The 19525-nt window shown below is 55.9% G+C and overlaps 2 protein-coding genes across 5 annotated transcripts in view; both read right to left on the bottom strand.

Moving 5' to 3' along the window:
• Positions 1 to 931, bottom strand: part of SLC25A42 (solute carrier family 25 member 42) — a 34050-nt gene extending 33119 nt beyond the window's left edge. The window contains exon 1 of the mRNA XM_071578274.1: positions 872 to 931. The gene's annotated coding sequence lies outside the window, so the exon portion shown is untranslated. The remainder of the gene's footprint in view (positions 1 to 871) is intronic.
• Positions 932 to 3422: 2491 nt separating this feature from the next.
• Positions 3423 to 19442, bottom strand: ARMC6 (armadillo repeat containing 6). 4 transcript variants are annotated; one of them, XM_071578025.1, is made up of 8 exons: positions 18056 to 19442; positions 16836 to 16975; positions 15301 to 15383; positions 11779 to 12349; positions 8947 to 9092; positions 7744 to 7875; positions 6229 to 6366; positions 3423 to 4726 (listed from the first exon to the last, which is right to left on the bottom strand). In XM_071578025.1, exons 1-8 carry the CDS (start codon positions 18283 to 18285, stop codon positions 4514 to 4516), a joined length of 1653 nt encoding a protein of 550 aa, XP_071434126.1. In that variant the 5' UTR covers positions 18286 to 19442; the 3' UTR covers positions 3423 to 4513. The 4 variants fall into 4 exon arrangements, with proteins under 4 accessions (XP_071434126.1, XP_071434128.1, XP_071434127.1 ...); XM_071578027.1 differs by having other exon boundaries at positions 16836 to 16980; positions 18056 to 18140; XM_071578026.1 differs by lacking the exon at positions 18056 to 19442 and adding an exon at positions 17793 to 17891 and having other exon boundaries at positions 16836 to 16980.
• Positions 19443 to 19525: the final 83 nt, after the last annotated feature.

The following is a 19525-nucleotide window of genomic DNA, read 5'->3' on the forward strand; positions in this document are numbered from 1 at the left end:
GCAGGGCAGGCAAGGCAGGGCAGGCAAGGCAGGGCAAGGCAGGGCAGGGCAGGGCAAGGCAGGGCAGGGCAGAGCAAGGCAGGGCAGGGCAGAGCAAGGCAGGGCAGGGCAAGGCAGGGCAGGGCAAGGCAGGGCAGGGCAAGGCAGGGCAAGGCAGGGCAGGGCAGGGCAGGGCAGGGCAAGATAAGGGAAGGCAAGGCAGGGCAAGGCAAGGCAAGGCAGGGCAGGGCAAGGCAAAGCAGGGCAGGGCAGGGCAGGGCAGGGCAGGGCAAGGCAAAGCAGGGCAGGGCAGGGCAGGGCAAGGCAAAGCAGGGCAGGGCAGGGCAGGGCAGGGCAGGGCAAGGCAAAGCAGGGCAGGGCAGGGCAAGGCAAAGCAGGGCAGGGCAGGGCAAGGCAAAGCAGGGCAGGGCAGGGCAGGGCAGGGCAAGGCAGGGCAGGGCAAGGCAGGGCAGAGCAAGGCAGGGCAGAGCAGGGCAAGGCAGGACAGGGCAGAGCAGGGCAAGGCAGGACAAGCAGCGCACCCGGCCGGGCCTCCCGCGGGGGCCGCAGCCGGGCCGGGCTCGGCTAAGGCCGCTCTCCCGCAGCGGGGCCGGCCCGGCGCGGCTCCAGTCGCTGCCCCAAGCCCCGGGCGGAGCGGAGCCGAGCGGAGCAGCCGCGGCACTGCGGGCCGGGTTGGGCTGGGCTGGGTCGGGCCGGGCCAGCGAGGGGTGACCCCGCGGGAGGCCGCGCCAATGTCACCGCTGCCTCCCGCCGCGGCGCGGGCCTGGGGCGCGAGACCCGGGCGCTGGGTGGGCGGGCAGCCCCAGGGCAGTGTCAGGTCCCCCCGGGCCGGTCGGTCGGTCCCGGTCGCGGCCCCTCCGCCCTCACTCACCGGGTCCGCTCCGCTCCGCACCCGCCTCGGCCCCGGCCCCGCCGCCAGCACGGCCCGGCCCGCTGCGCACGGGGGCGGGGCCTGCCGCGCCGCACAGCCAATCGCCGCGCAGCGGGGCGGGACCACGAGCGCCCAGTGGCTGAGCGGCCGCGGACTGACAAGGGTGATAGCCAATGGGAGGCGAGAAGGGGCGGGGATGGAGGGAGAGGGCGGGGCCAACGGGGAGAGACAGCCCGAGGACACCGGAGAGACCGGACAGGCTGGAGGGACCGGGACAGACCGGGGACAGCGGAGAGACCGGGACAGGCTGGAGGGACCGGGACAGGCTGGAGGGACCGGGACAGGCTGGAGGGACCGGGACAGCCCGGGGACATCGGAGAGACCGGGACAGGCTGGAGGGACCGGGACAGGCTGGAGGGACCGGGACAGCCCGGGGACATCGGAGAGACCGGGACAGCCTGGAGGGACCGGGACAGACCGGGGACAGCGGAGAGACCGGGACAGGCTGGAGGGACCGGGACAGCCCGGGGACATCGGAGAGACCGGGACAGCCTGGAGGGACCGGGACAGACCGGGGACAGCGGAGAGACCGGGACAGGCTGGAGGGACCGGGACAGCCCGGGGACATCGGAGAGACCGGGACAGGCTGGAGGGACCGGGACAGCCCGGGGACAGCGGAGAGACCGGGACAGGCTGGAGGGACCGGGACAGCCCGGGGACATCGGAGAGACCGGGACAGCCTGGAGGGACCGGAGAGACTGCCCGGGGATAGCAGAGAGACCGGGACAGCCTGGAGGGACCGCCCGGGTATACCGGATTCCAGGACAGCATGGAGAGACCGGAGACACTTCCTGGGGACACGGGAGAGACCGGGACAGCCTGGAGGGACCGCCCGGGGACACCGGAGAGACCGGGACAGCCTGGAGAGACTGCCCGGGGATAGCGACGAGACTGGTACACGTTGGAGAGACCGGGAGACGCTGCCCGGGGACACCGGGATAGCCTAGAGGGACCGGGAGAGACCGGGAGAGCCTGGAGGGATCAGAGAGACTGCCCAGGGACGACGGAGAGACCGAGACAGCCTGGAGAGATCGGGACAGCCTGGAGAGATAGGAGAGACTGCCCGGGGAGAGCGGAGAGACCGGAGAGACTGCCTGGGGACACCGGAATAGCCTGGAGAGACTGCCCGGGGATAGCGACGAGACTGGGACAGGTTGGAGAGACCGGGAGACGCTGCCCGGGGACACCGGGACAGCCTAGAGGGACCGGGAGAGACCGGGACAGCCTGGAGAGATCGGAGACAGCCCGGGGATAGCGGAGAGACCGGGAGACACTGCCCGGGGACACCGGGACAGCCTAGAGGGACAGGGAGAGACCGGGAGAGCCTGGAGAGATCGGAGAGACAGCCCGGGGATAGCGGAGAGACCGGGAGTGACCGGAGAGACCGCCCGGTGACACGGGAGAGACCGGGAAAGCCTGGAGAGACCACCTGGGGACTGGAGAGACTGCCCGGGGAGAGCGGCGAGACTGGGACAGGTTGGAGAGACCGGGAGACACTGCCCGGGGACACCGGGACAGCCTAGAGGGACCGGGAGAGACCGGGACAGCCTGGACAGACCGCCCGGGGACACCGAGGATCCCGCCCGGGGATCCCGCCCCGTGTCTCGCTCTCCTGCAGCCCGGCCCGGTGCCCTGCAGGGCGCGGGGAATTAAACCCGAGGCGCCGTAGAAACGAGCCCAGTTTACACCAGGACCCGGTTAACGGGGAAGGAAAGTAAACCCTGCGAGGGAGGGAACGCCCCGCTGGATCCTCCCACGGCCTCGGGGCTGCTTTTCAGCCCGCCCAGCAGGAGCCCCGGGTGTTCCCAGAGCCATCAGCCTCCCCTGAACACCCAAACTTGGGAGCTCAGGGGTCTCTTCATCATCTCTCTGTGCCCACTCTGCCCTGAAGAAAAGGGGCACGTTCACCCGAGGGTCTTGCCCAGGTCAGAGCACAAACCCCCCCAAGGGTTTTCCAACCTCTCCTCCCCCAAACACCTCAGAAGAACACACTGATCTTTGCTCTCTGCCAGCACAGACAGCTCAGGAGGTTTTACTTACAAACTCAGCCCAGAGGCATTTCCACCACCTTTCTTTCTTTTCCTGCCTCCAAAAGGCTCCAGGAAGAGCCAACCACCCTCGGACATTTGTATGTTTTATGGGGTCAACATTTCTACAGAGAGCAGCACATTAAAAACATCCACTCACACACAACAGCAGCAGTTCAGGAGGAGGGCTCAGCACCAGAGCAAGGCTGGGAACACAGCCCAGCAAAACAGAAGCCTTTAGCTGAGACTTCAGAGCCTTTCTGGGGTCTGTTTTGCCCCCTGATCCACAGTTTTCCTTAATCCATGAGGTTCTTTCCCCCACTCCAGGGCATTCCAGGATTCAGGGAAGTGCTGCCCTGCCAAGAGATGACAAAGCCTGGGCTGCCCAGGGCTTTCTGCTTCCCCACTTATCCCTCTGACCTGCATGAACCTTCCTCCTGGACATCAATGGCAACACCACAATGTTCCTCTGGGTTGTTTTATCCCAAATCCTTCCTTTGCTTTTGTTGAAAATGTTAAGTTGGCTGAAAATCCCAAACAAAGCAGCAACACAGACTATGGTCAGCAGTAAAATAACAGGAGAACAGGACAGAGCACGTTCACAAATGACAAGATTCCTCCTCATCCATCCCGTGACCAGCTGTGAGGGACAAATGGGGACCAGCAGCCACAAATTCTGATCAGAAATGAGCCCCTTTGGCTCTCACTGTGATGCCAAAGGGGTTTTTGTTCTGATTTTCACATTTTGTAGATTTTAGGAACACAGTAGTTGTGGATTTTAGAGGGTTAATATTTCTAACAGTTTAATGCCTTTCTATCACTACCCCTGTCCCAGAACAGCTCAGATTCCTTTAGTTAATTAATCTTGTTCAGACTCCTTTCCAAGGTAGAGCTGAAGGATATCAGAAGGCCCACAGAATGAAACACAAACACAGGTCAGAGTGACCCAAAAGCCAGAACTGGATGAACTCCAAAAGACCTTTGTGTGCCTGAGGAAGAAGAGTTGATGAAGACAGAGGGTCTTGACGACCCCAGACCCAATTCCAAGGGGTTGGACCAGGGGTGGGACTGGGGCTGGACTGAGAAATGTGTAAAGCAATGATTGGAAGGATCTGATTATAAAAGCCATGGAAACAAGAACTGGGGCACATGGATGTCATCCTGTATTCCTGTGGGCTGTAGGGCCTGTGTTATTAAAGGACCTTTACTTTTTATCTTACCCTGCACTAACGTGGCTCCAAGTCCTGTTCTGGGGGGAAGGGTCATTCATGGCATCACTGCACAAAGCAGAGCACGTGGGAGCAGCCCCGTTCTGCACACCAGGAGCATGGCAAGGAGGGGAGCAGATCATCTCCAGGCATTAGATGATCCAGGGAATGATCACTACACAGAGTTGCTTGGCAGGCTGGGAATGCACAAAGCCAGTCCAAAGTTCCCTGCAGCTTCCCAAGCCAGGCATTTGTTTCAGATCTTCCAGCTGGCTGTCAGTGCAGATGAATCCATTCCACTTGGTCTTTCCATTCCAGACTCCAAGTAGAGACGCCTCGGGGAGGGTTCACTGAGCCAGGCTCCCCTTCTGGCCTGTCCACAGCTCCCTGAGCTCCACCTTGCAGCCCAGATCCCTGAGGGCAGCCTTGGCCACGTCGTCGCAGTCCCTGTGGGCAGCACGAGCCTCGGTGATGAGGTTCTCAGCTCCCATCTCCAGGATGGGCCGGGACAGGTCCCTGCTGCGGGACACCAGGTTCCGGATCAGCATGCAGGCCTGTTTCTGGGGAGAGAGGGCAGGGAGGGAGGTCAGAGCCTCCTGCAGGGCAACACCAGCCCTGCAGGCTCTGCCTCCAGCTGAGGAATCCTTCCTAGGAAACCAAACTGAGATGCTGCAGACAGCAACAAGTTGTTTCCTGGGATAATAAAATCCGCGGACAAAGGTATGGAAGGTGTTTCCTGGTGGGGTTTATACAACCAGAGCTCCTGGTTTGGTCAGGACACCAGCCAGTCTCAGACATCATCCAATCTCAGACATCATCCAGTCTCAGACATCATCCAATCTCAGACATCAGCCAGTCTCAGACATCAGCCAGTCTCAGACATCAGCCAGTCTCAGACATCAGCCAGTCTCAGACATCAGCCAGTCTCAGACATCAGCCAGTCTCAGACATCATCCAATCTCAGACATCAGCCAGTCTCAAACATCAGCCAGTCTCAAACATCAGCCAGTCTCAAACATCAGCCAGTCTCAAACATCAGCCAATCTTGAACACCAACCAGTCTCAAACACCAGCCAGTCCCAAACACCAGCCAGTCCCAAACACCAGCAAATCTTAAATAGCAAATCTTAAACTCCAACCAATCTAAAACATCAGCCAGTCTCAGACATCAGCCAGTCTCAGACATCAGCCAGTCTCAGACATCAGCCAGTCTCAGACATCAGCCAGTCTCAGACATCAGCCAGTCTCAGACATCAGCCAGTCTCAGACATCAGCCAGTCTCAGACATCAGCCAGTCTCAGACATCAGCCAGTCTCAAACACCAGCAAATCTTAAACATCATCCAATCTCAATCTCAAACACCAGCCAGTCTTAAACACCAGCCAGTCTCAAACACCAGCAAATCTCAAACACCAGCAAATCTCAAACACCAGCAAATCTCAAACAACAGCAAATCTCAAACATCATCCAGTCTCAGACAATATCCAGTCTGATGCCAAAGGGGTTTTTGTTCTGATTTTCACATTTTGTAGGTTTTAGGAACACAGGAGTTGTAGATTTTTAGAGGGTTAATATTTCTAACAGTTTAATGCCTTTCTATCACTACCCCTGTCCCAGAACAGGGAGCTCAAATTCCTTTAGTTAATTAATCCTGTTCAGACTCCTTTCCAAGGTAGAGCTGAAGGATATCAGAAGGCCCACAGAATGAAACACAAACACAGGTCAGAGTGACCCAAAAGCCAGAACTGGATGAACTCCAAGAGACCTTTGTGTGCCTGAGGAAGAAGAGCTGATGAAGACAGAGGGTCTTGATGATCCCAGACCCAATTCCAGGGGTTGGACCAGAGGTGGGACTGGGGCTGGACTGAGAAATGTGTAAAGGATCTTATTATAAAAGCCATGGAAACAAGAACTGGGACACATGGATGTCATCCTGTATTCCTGTGGGCTGTAGGGCCTGTGTTATTAAAGGACCTTTACTTTTTATCTTACCCTGCACTAACGTGGCTCAGAGTCCTGTTCTGGGGGGAAGGGTCATTCACAGCATCAGTTTGGCACATACCTGGACAGCCACCTCTCTGGGATGAGCCTTCATGGCCTGCAGAGCTGCCAAGGCCCCACCACCCTCCATGATGATGCTGCAGTTCTCGGGCTTGCGAAGGGCCAACATGCACAGGGCAGCACAGCCCTGCTCACAGATCTGCAAGGCACAGGGCAGGGCACTCACCTGGCTGAAGAGACAGCTTGGAGGACAAGCAAAGTGGTCTTTGTTTCTTTGGGTGGTGGTTTTTAATGGAGTTGAGTTTTTTGAAGTTCCCTTTGGTGGGTAAACCAGGCTGAAGGTTGGACTTGGGGATCTTGGAAGGATTTTCCAGAATCACAGACTGTGTTGGAAGGGACCCACAAAGATCATCCAGCCCAATCCTCAGCACTGTACAGGCCCATCCCCAGGAGTCCCTGAGAGGATCATCCAAACACTCCTGGAGCTCTGGCAGCCTTGGGGCTGTGCCTGCTTCCCTGGGGAGCCTGTTCCAACCTTAATTCCACCCTCAGTGACTCTGCTTTACACAAAACACTGTACCCACTACCCATCTAATCCAGGAACAAGAAAAAACCCCAATACACAGTGGACAGACCTTCACATTCCCACAAACACTGGCTCTCACCAGAGGATGTTCCTTGCTCAGCTGCAAACACGCATCATGCAGCCCAAAGTGGAGCTCCCTTCCCCTTCCTATTCCCCTTTCCCATTTCCATTCCCCTTCCCCTTCCTGTTCCCCTTCCCACTCCCATTCCCCTTCCCCTTCTCATTTCCCTTCCCCTTCCCACTCCCATTCCCCTTCCCCTTCCCATCCCGTTCCCGTTCCCCTTCCCACTCCCATTCCTATTCCCGTTCCCCTTCCCCTTCCCCTTCCCATTCCCCTTCCCCTTCCTACTCCCCTTCCCATTTCCCTTCCCCTTCCCCTTCTCATTCCCCTTCCCCTTCTCATTCCCCTTCCCCTTCTCATTCCCCTTCCCCTTCTCATTCCCCTTCCCCTTCTCATTCCCCTTCCCCTTCTCATTCCCCTTCCCCTTCTCATTCCCCTTCCCCTTCTCATTCCCCTTCCCCTTCTCATTCCCCTTCCCCTTCTCATTCCCCTTCCCCTTCTCATTCCCCTTCCCCTTCTCATTCCCCTTCCCCTTCTCATTCCCCTTCTCATTCCCCTTCCCCTTCTCATTCCCCTTCCCCTTCTCATTCCCCTTCTCATTCTCATTCCCCTTCCCCCTCTCATTCTCATTCCCCTTCCCCTTCTCATTCCCCTTCCCCTTCTCATTCCCCTTCCCCTTCCCCTTCTCATTCCCCTTCCCCTTCCCCTTCTCATTTCCCTTCCCCTTCCTGTTCCCCTTCTCATTTCCCTTCCCCTTCCCTTTCCCCTTCCCCTTCTCATTTCCCTTCCCCTTCCTGTTCCCCTTCTCATTTCCCTTCCCCTTCCCCATCCCCTTCCCCTTCTCATTCCCCTCCTCATTCCCCTCCCCTTCCCATTCCCCTCCCCTTCCCCTTCCCCTCCCGTGCAGTGCCCAGCCATGCAGGTGGCACCTGAGGGTTGCCCAGGTGGTGGCTGATGGCGAGCACGATCAGGTCGGTTCCTCCGGCATCAACGATGGCGTCCTTGACGTCGTCATTCCCGGCCACGGCTCGGATGGCACTGAGCACCTGCTTCACCACGTCCTGTCCCAGCAAGAAAAACCAGTTTGAACCCAGCAGAGGGAGGCTGAGACTTCTGAAAGCAAGTCAGAACATCCCCCCAGCAAACTGCTGCAATCACCACCTACGAGGAGCAACGCCACTCTCAGCCACTGGAACTTTGGTCTGGCAGAGGTTTTCAAAAAGGTTAAAGGATCCAACATCAACCTCTGGGATTGGAACATCCAAAAATCCTCATGAATCTCTTCTAGTTAAAACCAGACACTCAGCTTTGCTGGAGCAAGCAGAGCTGCTTGGACAGAGCAATAACTACGAGCAAGGGGCTCACAATTCTCCCCTGCAAAGCACAAGTAACCTCATCATGTGGAAACAGGGAGCCGAGGTTGGGTTTCAACTCTAATTGCAGCTAAAATGTTGCACAGTTTAAGGCTCCTTCATTAAAATGAGTCCCACTCTCTGGAATGAGGAGCACATCCCACCCACACCCCCATCACCCCCATTACCCTCATCATCACCCCCATCATCACCCCCATTACCTCCATCACCCCCATTACCTCCATCACCCCCATCACCCTCATCACCCCCATCACCCTCATCACCCCCATCACCCTCATCACCCCCATCATCACCCCCATCACCCTCATCACCCCCATCATCACCCCCATCATCCCCATTACCCCCATCATCACCCCCATCATCACCCCCATCATCACCCCCATTACCTCCATCACCCCCATCACCCTCATCACCCCCATCACCCTCATCACCCCCATCATCACCCCCATCATCCCCATTACCCTCATCACCCCCATCATCACCCCCATCATCCCCATTACCCTCATCACCCTCATCATCACCCCCATCATCCCCATTACCCCCATCATCCCCATCACTCTCATCACCCTCATCACCCTCATCACCCCCATCACCCTCATCATCACCCCCATCATCACCCCCATCACCCTCATCACCCCCATCATCACCCCCATCACCCTCATCACCACCCCCATCACCCCCATCACCACCCCCATCACCCTCATCATCACCATCACCCCCATCACCCTCATCACCCCCCACAGGCTCCCCATCACTCACTGGGTGGTCAATGCAGTCAGCCAGGAGGGTCACCATGAGATTCAAGCCCCCAAGGTCCACGATCTCTTGACAGAACTCATTCCTGACAGAGAGGCGAGAGAGGGTGGCACAGAGCTCGCTGAGCACAGCTGAGTTGTCAGTGAATGCTGCAGAGGAGAGAGGGTGGAGGGAGGAACCATGAGCAGGGAACTGGGAGGGTCTGCTTTGCTTCATTAGAAAAACATGGAACAGGGGATTTCTCTTTATATATTATAATAAGAGATGACACTTTCTCTCTGTGTTTCCAGACACTTTCTGTGTTTCTAGACACTTTCTCTCTGTGTTTCTAGACAGTTTCTCTCTGTGTTTCTAGACAGTTTCTCTCTGTGTGTCTAGACAGTTTCTCTCTGTGTGTCTAGACAGTTTCTGTGTGTCTAGACAGTCTCTCTCTGTGTTTCTAGACAGTTTCCTCTCTGTGTTTCTAGACAGTTTCTCTCTGTGTTTCTAGACAGTTTCTCTCTGTGTGTCTAGACAGTTTCTCTCTGTGTGTCTAGACAGTTTCTGTGTGTCTAGACAGTCTCTCTCTGTGTTTCTAGACAGTTTCCTCTCTGTGTTTCTAGACAGTTTCTCTCTGTGTTTCTAGACAGTTTCCTCTCTGTGTTTCTAGACAGTTTCTGTTTCTAGACAGTTTCTCTCTGTGTTTCTAGACAGTTTCTCTCTGTGTTTCTAGACAGTTTCCTCTCTGTGTTTCTAGACAGTTTCTCTCTGTGTTTCTAGACAGTTTCCTCTCTGTGTTTCTAGACAGTTTCTGTTTCTAGACAGTCTCTCTCTGTGTTTCTAGACAGTCTCTCTCTGTGTTTCTAGACAGTTTCTGTGTTTCTAGACAGTTTCCTCTCTGTGTTTCTAGACAGTTTCTGTTTCTAGACAGTCTCTCTCTGTGTTTCTAGACAGTTTCTCTCTGTGTTTCTAGACAGTCTCTCTCTGTGTTTCTAGACAGTCTCTCTCTGTGTTTCTAGACAGTTTCTCTCTGTGTTTCTAGACAGTTTCTCTCTGTGTTTCTAGACACTTTCTCTCTGTGTTTCCAGACACTTTCTCTCTGTGTTTCCAGACACTTTCTCTCTGTGTTTCCAGACACTTTCTCTCTGTGTTTCTACACTCTTTCTCACTGTATTTCTACACACTTTTCTCACTGTATTTCTACACACTTTTCTCACTGTATTTCTACACACTTTTCTCACTGTATTTCTACACACTTTTCTCACTGTATTTCTACACACTTTTCTCACTGTATTTCTACACTCTTTTCTCACTGTATTTCTACACATTTTCTCACTGTATTTCTACACTCTTTTCTCACTGTATTTCTACACTCTTTTCTCACTGTATTTCTACACTCTTTTCTCACTGTATTTCTACACTCTTTTCTCACTGTATTTCTACACTCTTTCTCACTGTATTTCTACACACTTTTCTCACTGTATTTCTACACATTTTCTCACTACATTTCTACACTCTTTCTCACTATATTTCTAGACAAAGGCAGAAGATCTTTGCTTGGCAAGAAGCACCTCAGCAGGGATAACATGCCCATAAACCTGCACTGGGCTGTAAAATACTTCCTAAACACAGTGACAAAGAGCTGTGATAACGTGGCTGCTCCAGAGGTTATCACAGCACAGAGGGGGCACTTGTTTCTCTCTCCTGGGGCACATTTCCTGAAGAGAATTAAACACCATTGCAGTGGCAAATCTCTGAATCATCCCTGAGGAGCTTCGAGATGAAACAAGATGGCTTTGAGAGAAGGAATCACAAGGAACAAAGAGGGGAGCAGGTTATCTCCAGGCATTAATGATGCAGGGAATGATCACTACACAGAGTTGCTTGGCAGCCCGTGAAGGCAGAAAGCCAATAAAAACTCCCCAGGATATGCAGAGTTGGAAAGGACCTCAGGGATCAGAGTCCACCTCTGCACAGGACCATCTCCAGGACTCACACCGTGTGCCTGAGAGCATCATCCCAACACCCCTTGGGTGCTGTGCCCCCCGCTATGCCCACTGCTGTGCCCACTGCTGTGCCCAGACCCCCAGTTAGCCACAGAAGGGGCTTCATTTTACCTTTGGCAGCCTCGATGAGCACCCTCAGCCCCAGAAGATGCAGAGTTGGAAAGGACCTCAAGGATCAGAGTCCAACTCTGCACAGGACCACTCCAAGACGTGCCTGGGAGCATCATCCCAACAGCAGAATATGCAGTTGGATCAGAGTCCAACTCTCCACAGGACCATCTCCAAGAGCCAAAACAGAGTCCAACTCTCCACAGGACCATCTCCAAGAGCCAAAACAGAGTCCAACTCTCCACAGGACCATCTCCAAGAGCCAAACCACGTGCCTGAGAGTGTAATCTCAATGCCCAGAAGCCACAGAAGGGGGTCCAGTTTACCTTTGGCAGCCTCGATGAGCACCCTCAGCCCCAGAATATGCAGAGATGGAAAGGACTCTCAAGGATCAGAGTCCACCTCTCCACAGGACCATCTCCAAGAGCCAAATCAGAGTCCAACACTACACAGGACCATCTCCAAGAACCAAATCAGAGTCCACCTCTCCACAGGACCATCTCCAAGAGCCAAACCACGTGCCTGAGAGTGTCACCCCAATGCCCAGAAGCCACCGAAGGGGGTCCATTTTACCTTTGGCAGCCTCGATGAGCACCCTCAGCCCCAGAATAAGGGACCCTCAAGGATCAGAGTCCACCTCTCCATAGGACCATCTCCAAGACTCAAACCACGTGCCTGAGAGCGGCTGTGCCCCCTGCTGTGCCCACACCCCCAGTGAGCTACAGAAGGGGGTCCAGTTTACCTTTGGCAGCCTCGATGAGCACCCTCAGCCCGTCGTTCTCCAGCACGATCATCTTGGCGTGGTCGTGGGCGTGGCCGAAGGGCACGCGGATGTCGTCGTCGAAGGTCATGACTCGCAGCGCCACGGCCGCCGCCCTCACCACGTCGGCGCCGCCGCGGTGCCGCGCGATGGCCCCGGTGAGGAGGGGCAGGACCCCTCCCCGCACGAAGTCCTGCCGGTTGCGCTCGTGCTTGAGGCAGGCGCGGCGCACGCACCGAACGGCCGCCAGCGTCACCTCGGCGTCCTCGCGCCGCTCCCGCAGGCTGCGCAGCAGCAGCTCCCGCCCCGCCGCGTCCAGCAGGTCCGGCTGCCCGTCCAGCAGGGCACACAGAGCGCCCAGGGCCTGCAGCAGTAAGTGCCTGTCTCCCGATGCCAGCTGGCAGGCGGAGAACACCACGGGGTAGGCGCCGTTGTGCCCGGCCAGGGCGCGGAACGCCAGCTGCTCCCGGCACTGCGCCGTGAAATCGGTGAGAAGCTGCGGCAGCTCCGGCAGCGCTGCGGCCGCCACGGCCTTCCCGAGGGCATCCAGGGTCTGGGGAGACACCGGGGTTAGTGTGGCACACGGGGGTAGGGGTGAGGGGGTGAGTTAAGGAGGGCAGGAAGAGGATCAGGCACAGCAACAGCAGAAGGGTTAGAACTTTAGTTCCAGCTTCACCTTTTATCTCCTCTTGTGCCCACCATGCCATTGGTTACTCAGCTCACCATGGGAACATTCTACTGGCTCAAGGTGTCCCACCTTCCCTCTCTGCTCCTCAAGGGTGACTCCAAACTGCTCCTCTTTCCACCTTGAACTGTTCAAGATCAATTCCCTCATCCATTACTGGGGGGGTCACCATGGTGAGTTAATGATGGTCAGAAGAGGATCAGGCAAAGCAACATCAGAAGGGTTAGAACTTTAGTTACAGCTTCACCTTTTATCTCCTCTTGTGCCCAACATGCCATTGGTTACTCAGCTCACCATGGGAACATTCTACTGGCTCAAGGTGTCCCACCTTCCCTCTCTGCTCCTCAAGGGTGACTCCAAACTGCTCCTCTTTCCACCTTGAACTGTTCAAGATCAATTCCCTCATCCATTACTGGGGGGGTCACCATGGTGAGTTAATGATGGTCAGAAGAGGATCAGGCAAAGCAACATCAGAAGGGTTAGAACTTTAGTTACAGCTTCACCTTTTATCTCCTCTTGTGCCCAACACACCACTGGTTAGTCAGTTCACCATGGCAACTTTCTACTGGCTCAAGGTGTTCCACTTTCTACAGGTGGCTCCTGCTCCTCAAGGGTGATTCCAAACTGCTCCTCTTTCCACCTTGAACTGTTCAAGATCAATTCCCTCATCCATTACTGGGGGGGTCACCATTGTAGGGGTGAGTTAATGAGGGTCAGAAGAGGATCAGGCACAGCAACATCTGAAGGGCTGAACAAAGAGCTTAGAACTTGATTTTTGGTTACAGCTTCACCTTTTATCTTCTCTTGTACCCAACATGCCATCACACCATGGGTTAGTCCACCATGGGAACATTCTACTGCCTCAAGGTGTCCCACCTTCCCTCTCTACTCCTCAAGGGTGACTCCAAATTGCTCCTCTTTCCAAGATACACCTTGAACTGTTCAAGATCAATTCCCTCATCCATTACTGGGGGGGGTCACCATGGTGAGTTAAGGATGGTTAGAAGAGGATCAGGCACAGCAACATCAAAAGGGTTAGAACTTTATTTCTAGTTACAGCTTCACCTTTTATCTCCTCTTGTACCCAACATGCCACTGGTTAGTCAGCTCACCAAACATTCTACTGGCTCAAGGTGTCCCACCTTCCCTCTCTGCTCCTCCAGGGTGACTCCAAATTGCTTTCCTTCCAGGGCACACTCTGAACTGCTCCACATCAATCTCTTAATTACCTCAGTCATTAGGGAATCCACAAACTCACTGTCAACCCCACAGACAGGCAGGTTTGTTTACTTAATAACACTCTTCAGTTTGAAATTCAGGTGGATGGATGGAAGGAATGGTTGTGGTGAGGAGCAGCATTTTGGCTTTGGGCAAAGAACACCTGGAGGAACAGAGAGAGTTCTCTGTGCTTCTGCCACCACTGTCACACCATCACTGGGCACCAGAGTGACCAGCAGGGGGTGAACTGGGTCCAACCAGCACATTGGAGGCTGGAGAAGGGACTGGAGCACAAGTGCTGTGGGGAGAGGCTGAGAATTATAGAATCAGCTGGGTTGGAAAAGCCCTCTGAGATCCTCAAGTCCAACCCTTGGTCCAACTCCAGTCCCTTTACCAGATCATGGCACTCAGTGCCACGGCCAAGCTCAGCTGAAAAACCTCCAGGGATGGGGAATCCACCCCCTCTCTGGGCAGCCCATTCCAATCCCTGAGCACTCTCTCTGCAAAGAATTTCTACCTGATCTCCAACTTCAATTTCCCCTGGCAGAGCTTGAGCCCCCCTTGTCCTATTGCTGAGTGCCTGGGAGAAGAGACCAACCCCCAGCTGGCCAGAACTTCCCTTCAGGCAGTTCCAGACAGTGCTGAGGTCACCTCTGAGCCTCCTCTTCTCCAGGCTCAACACCCCCAGCTCCCTCAGCCTCTCCCCACAGCACTTGTGCTCCAGTCCCTTCTCCAGCCTCGTTGCTCTTCTCTTCTCACTTGGCTTGGAAGAGACCTCTGAGCTCATCAAGTCCAACCCTTGATCCAACCCCACTGGGATCACTCTGGCACTCCGTGCCCTGGGCTGGTGATCCCACTGGGGTTGGATCAAGACCTGGTGGATTCTCTGTGCCTGGAGGTGTTTCAGAGGACACTCAGTGCCACCTCCAGTCCCTTCTCCAGCCTCGTTGCTCTTCACAGTTGGGTTGGAAAAGACCTCCAAGACCAGCAAGTCCAACCCTTGATCCAACCCCACTGTGATCACCAGCCCAGGACACGGAGTGCCCTGGGCTGGTGATCACAGTGGGGTTGGATCAAGATGTGGTGGATTCTCCCTCAGTGCCACATCCATAGAATCACAGAATGGATTGGGTTGGAAAAGCCCTCTGAGATCATCAAGTCCAACCCTTGGGCCAACTCCAGTCCCTTTACCAGATCATGGCACTCAGTGCCACGGCCAAGCTCAGCTGAAAAACCTCCAGGGATGGGGAATCCACCCCCTCTCTGGGCAGCCCATTCCAAGCCCTGACCACCCTTCCCATGAGGAAATTCCTCCTGATGTCCAGTCTGACCCTCCCCGTTCCCTGAGCTCGACCCTGACCTGGCACAGCCTCATTTACACAAATATTTCCTTAAAAAGATCAAGCAGCATTTGGAATTTTTATATCATCCCTTGTTTGCAGAATAAATTCTTCAAGAGCTCCCAGAGAAATGGGAGAGAGGCAGAACTGGAAGGCACAGGCCATTATTCCTGGTCTGTGATTTATATTATTATATCATTTTTGATTTATATTATTACATAATCTCAATTCTTAGGAGGCAACAGCAATTTGTGCTCCTACCAGCAGGATTTGGTGCTTTTCCCTCTGCCCATTCTCAGAGACAGGTTGTCTCACAGCTTTCACAATGTTGCTCAAGTCCACACCTGAAAGGAGAAAGAAAACCAGGATCAATATCAGTTACAGCCTAATAAAAGCAAAAAAATTATTTATATTTATTATTTATTATTATTTATTTATTATTTATTATTATATATTATTATTTATAGCTAAAAGCTGCCAACTTAATCAGAGATGAACTTTTAAAGATCAATGCCCAGAGATGGTGAAATAAATTCTGACTATAATGGTGAAATCCATCCTGGAATAAAGTGGGGTTACAAGAAAGGAGTTTAATTGTCACCCTCCAGTTTCAGTTTCCCATTCAATTACTCCATGAAACCAGCTCAGCATTAATTAACAGCATCCCTGTCCCACCTCCCAAAGGCTCCTTTCCCTTTGATTCAGGGACCCCTCAAGAAAATGGATTTTATCCCTTCTCCATAAAATCATAATGATCTTTGCTAATTTTTAATCAGGCCTGTGCTAACTTTATATTTTATATTAATTTCTGATTTCAGCTTGTAGCAAAGTCTGTCAGTTCTCTGAACCAGGCAGAGCTTCAGCCAGGGAGGAATTTAATGCTGGAGGTGCAGGAGGGACTTGGAGAAATAAACCAAAAACCTGTTTGGGTTCGAGGCTGAGCTGTGAGAAATAAACCAAAAACCCTGTTTGGATTCGAGGCTGAGTTGAAAGAAATAAACCAAAACCTTGTTTGGATTCGAGGCTGAGCTGTAAGAAATAAACCAAAAACCTGTTTAGATTCCAGGCTGAACTGTGAGAAATAAACCAAAAAAACCCTGTTTGGATCAAAGGCTGAACTCTAAGAAATAAACCAAAACTCTGTTTGGATTCGAGGCTGAGCTGAAAGAAATAAACTAAAAACTCTTTTTGGGTTTGAGGCTGACCTGTGAGAAATAAACCAAAAACCCTGTTTGGATTTGAGGCTGAGCTGTAAGAAATAAACCAAAAACCTGTTTGGGTTCCAGGCTGAGCTGTGAGAAATAAACCAAAAACCCTGTTTGGATTAAAGGCTGAGCTGGAAGAAATAAACTAAATACCCTCTTTAGATTCGAGGCTGAGCTGTGAGAAATAAACCAAAAACTCTGTTTGGATTCAGGGCTGAGCTGTGAGAAATAAACCAAAAACTCTGGATTCGAGGCTGAGCTGTGAGAAATAAACCAAAACCCTCTTTAGATTTGAGGCCTGAAGCTGTAACATTTTTTAGTTAAAAGGGAATACAGAGATAAGAAAGAGAAGAGCTCAGAGCAGCCCTTTGGAGCTGTTCAGTCACCCCAAATATCTGCCTGACTTTGGGGAGGGGTTTCAGCTGTAACTCAGGATATGAACCTGGAGCCACCAAAGCCTCTTGGTGGGGTCACCCCCCCTTGTTCCCAGCGCTGGATAAAAGGCAAGATTTGGTTCTATTTATTGGATTTGATTCTTTCTTAATTCACCACAGTGGATGAAAACCTGTGCCCCCAGAGCACAGTGAGTACCTTGGGCCTCAAACTGCTGCACAGCTTCTCTCACAGCCTCCTCCGGGTCCATCTCGAACTCGACCATGTTCTCCTGCACGGCCTCATCGAAGGTTTCCTGCGCGATCTGCTTGGAGCCCATGGCGCTGATCCCCTCGGGCCTGGGCTGGGACACACATCGCGTTTGGGTGAGGAACCTCCCAGCGCCGGCCGGACACAAACCCAAAAACACACCCTTAAAGGCACGGCTGGGGGTTTGAAATTTATTTATTGGGGGGAAATACAGAGATGAAGAGAAACGAGGAGGCATTTTAGGAGTGGGATGGGGACGAGGAGGGAACCGTGGCCGGTCCCTCCCACACGGCTCCGGGCCCCTCATGGCCCGACCTGGGGGCACGGCCCGATCGGGGGAACGGGCACGGAACGGAAAGGGGGGAACGGAACGGAAAGGGGGGAACGGCACGGAAAGGGGGGAACGGCACGGAAAGGGGGGAACGGCACGGAAAGGGGGGAACGGCACGGAAAGGGGGGAACGGCACGGAAAGGGGGGAACGGAACGGAAAGGGGGGAACGGAACGGAAAGGGGGGAACGGAACGGAAAGGGAGCACGGCCGGACCGACCCGGGGGAACGGCCGGACCGACCCGGGGGAACGGCCCGATCGGGTCACAGCCGGACCGACCGACCCGAGGGCACGGCCCGACAGACCAGGGGGCACGGCCCGACAGGGTCACAGCCGGACCCGGGGGCACGGCCGGACCCGGGGGCACGGCCAGACCCGGGGGCACGGCCCGACCGGGTCACAGCCGGACCTGGGAGAACAGTCGGACCGACCCGGGGTAACGGCCCGACAGACCCGAGGGTACAGCCCGACCGGGTCACAGCCGGACCGACCCGGGGGAACGGCCCGACAGACCAGGGAGAACGGCCCGACAGACCCGGGGGAACGGCCCGACCCGCCGCTCCCCTCACGACCCACCTGCGCTCCCGCCGGACAAAAGGCGAGGGTGGAACGGCCCAGCTCGGCCGCCGTAGAGACCCCTCCACCCACCACTCCGCGCATGCGCGCAGGACAAAACTCGCGCCCACGCGAGCGAGAAAGAGCGCGGGGCCGCGCCGCGCACGCGCAGTACGCGCATGGCGGTGAGTGCCGCGGTCCCGCCGCCCCGGGACAGCCGGAGGAGGCCCCCGGGTCGCTCCCGCCCCGCCCGCACCGCTTACCGGCGGTACCGCATCGCTTACCGGCAGCACCGCTCCGAGCCCGCCCCGACAGGATCGCTGTGCTGGGCCCGCACCGACCGCCCAAGGGGATGAGGCGGCTCCGCACGGCGCAGGCGCGGTGGGGGGGGGCGTGGCTTGAACAGAGGGGCGAGACCAAATACGGGCAGAAATATGACGTCAGTGAAGGGGGCGTGGCCACACGGCGAGCTCAAGATTAGGGGCGGGGCCAGCAGGATGAAGGGCGGGGCCATCGGAGGGAGAATTGGGTCAATAAAGGCAAAGCGCGAGGGGCGTGGTCAATAAGGGGCGTGGCCAATAGTGTAGGGGCGTGGTCAGCGGCGGGAGGGGATTGAGGGGTCGGAGGGGTGTGGCCACTGGAAAGTAATAACAGTCAATAAGGGGGCGTGGCCATTGGAAAGAGGAGTAATTACAGTAATGAGGGGGCGTGGCCAATAGTGCAGGGGCGTGGTCAGTGGGGAGGGGATTGAGGGGTCGAAGAAGGGGCGTGGCCACTGGAAAGGAGTAATAACAATCAAGAAGGGGGCGTGGCCAATAATGAGGGGGCGTGGTCAGTGGAAGGCTGTCATAACCTGTAAGGGGGCGTGGCCAGCAGCGAGTGGGCGTGGCCAGAGGTAGGTGGTTAATGGTGAGGCGGGGCCGCCTCGCTGAGGGCGGGCCGGGCCGGCCCCGCTCCGGCTCCTCCTCCTCCTCCTCCCGGGGGCGGCGGCTCCGCTCAGGCCCCTCATCGTTCCCTCTCCGGCTCCACCTCCCTGAGGGCGGTGGCTCCGCTCGGTCCCCGCTCCGGCTCCTCCTCCCGGGGGCGATGGCTCCCCCTCACCGTTCCCTGTCCGGCTCCTCCTCCCTGAGGGCGGTGGCTCCGCTCGGTCCCCGCTCCGGCTCCTCCTCCCGGGGGCGATGGCTCCCCCTCACCGTTCCCTGTCCGGCTCCTCCTCCCTGAGGGCGGTGGCTCCGCTCGGTCCCCGCTCCGGCTCCTCCTCCCGGGGGCGATGGCTCCCCCTCACCGTTCCCTGTCCGGCTCCTCCTCCCTGAGGGCGGTGGCTCCGCTCAGGTCCCGCTCCGGCTCCACCTCCCGGGGGGCGGTGGCTCTGCTCGGTCCCCTCATCGTTCCCTCTCCGGCTCCACCTCCCTGAGGGCGGTGGCTCCGCTCAGGTCCCGCTCCGGCTCCTCATCTCGGGGGCGGTGGCTCCGCTCAGGCTCCTCATCGTTCCTTCTCCGGCTCCTCCTCCCTGAGGGCGGTGGCTCCTCTCGAGCCCCGCTCCGGCTCCTCCTCTCGGGGGCGGTGGCTCCACTCAGGCCCCTCATGGTTCCCTCTCCGGCTCCTCCTCCCGGGGGCGGTGGCTCCGCTCAGGCTCCTCATCGTTCCCTCTCCGGCTCCTCCTCCCTGAGGGCGGTGGCTCCGCTCCGTTCCCGCTCCGTCTCCTCCTCCCGGGGGCGGTGGCTCCTCTCGGCCCCACTCCGTTCCCTCTCCGG

The sequence above is a fragment of the Pithys albifrons genome, chromosome 27 (assembly GCF_047495875.1).
Source record: "Pithys albifrons albifrons isolate INPA30051 chromosome 27, PitAlb_v1, whole genome shotgun sequence".
NCBI lineage: Eukaryota > Metazoa > Chordata > Aves > Passeriformes > Thamnophilidae > Pithys > Pithys albifrons.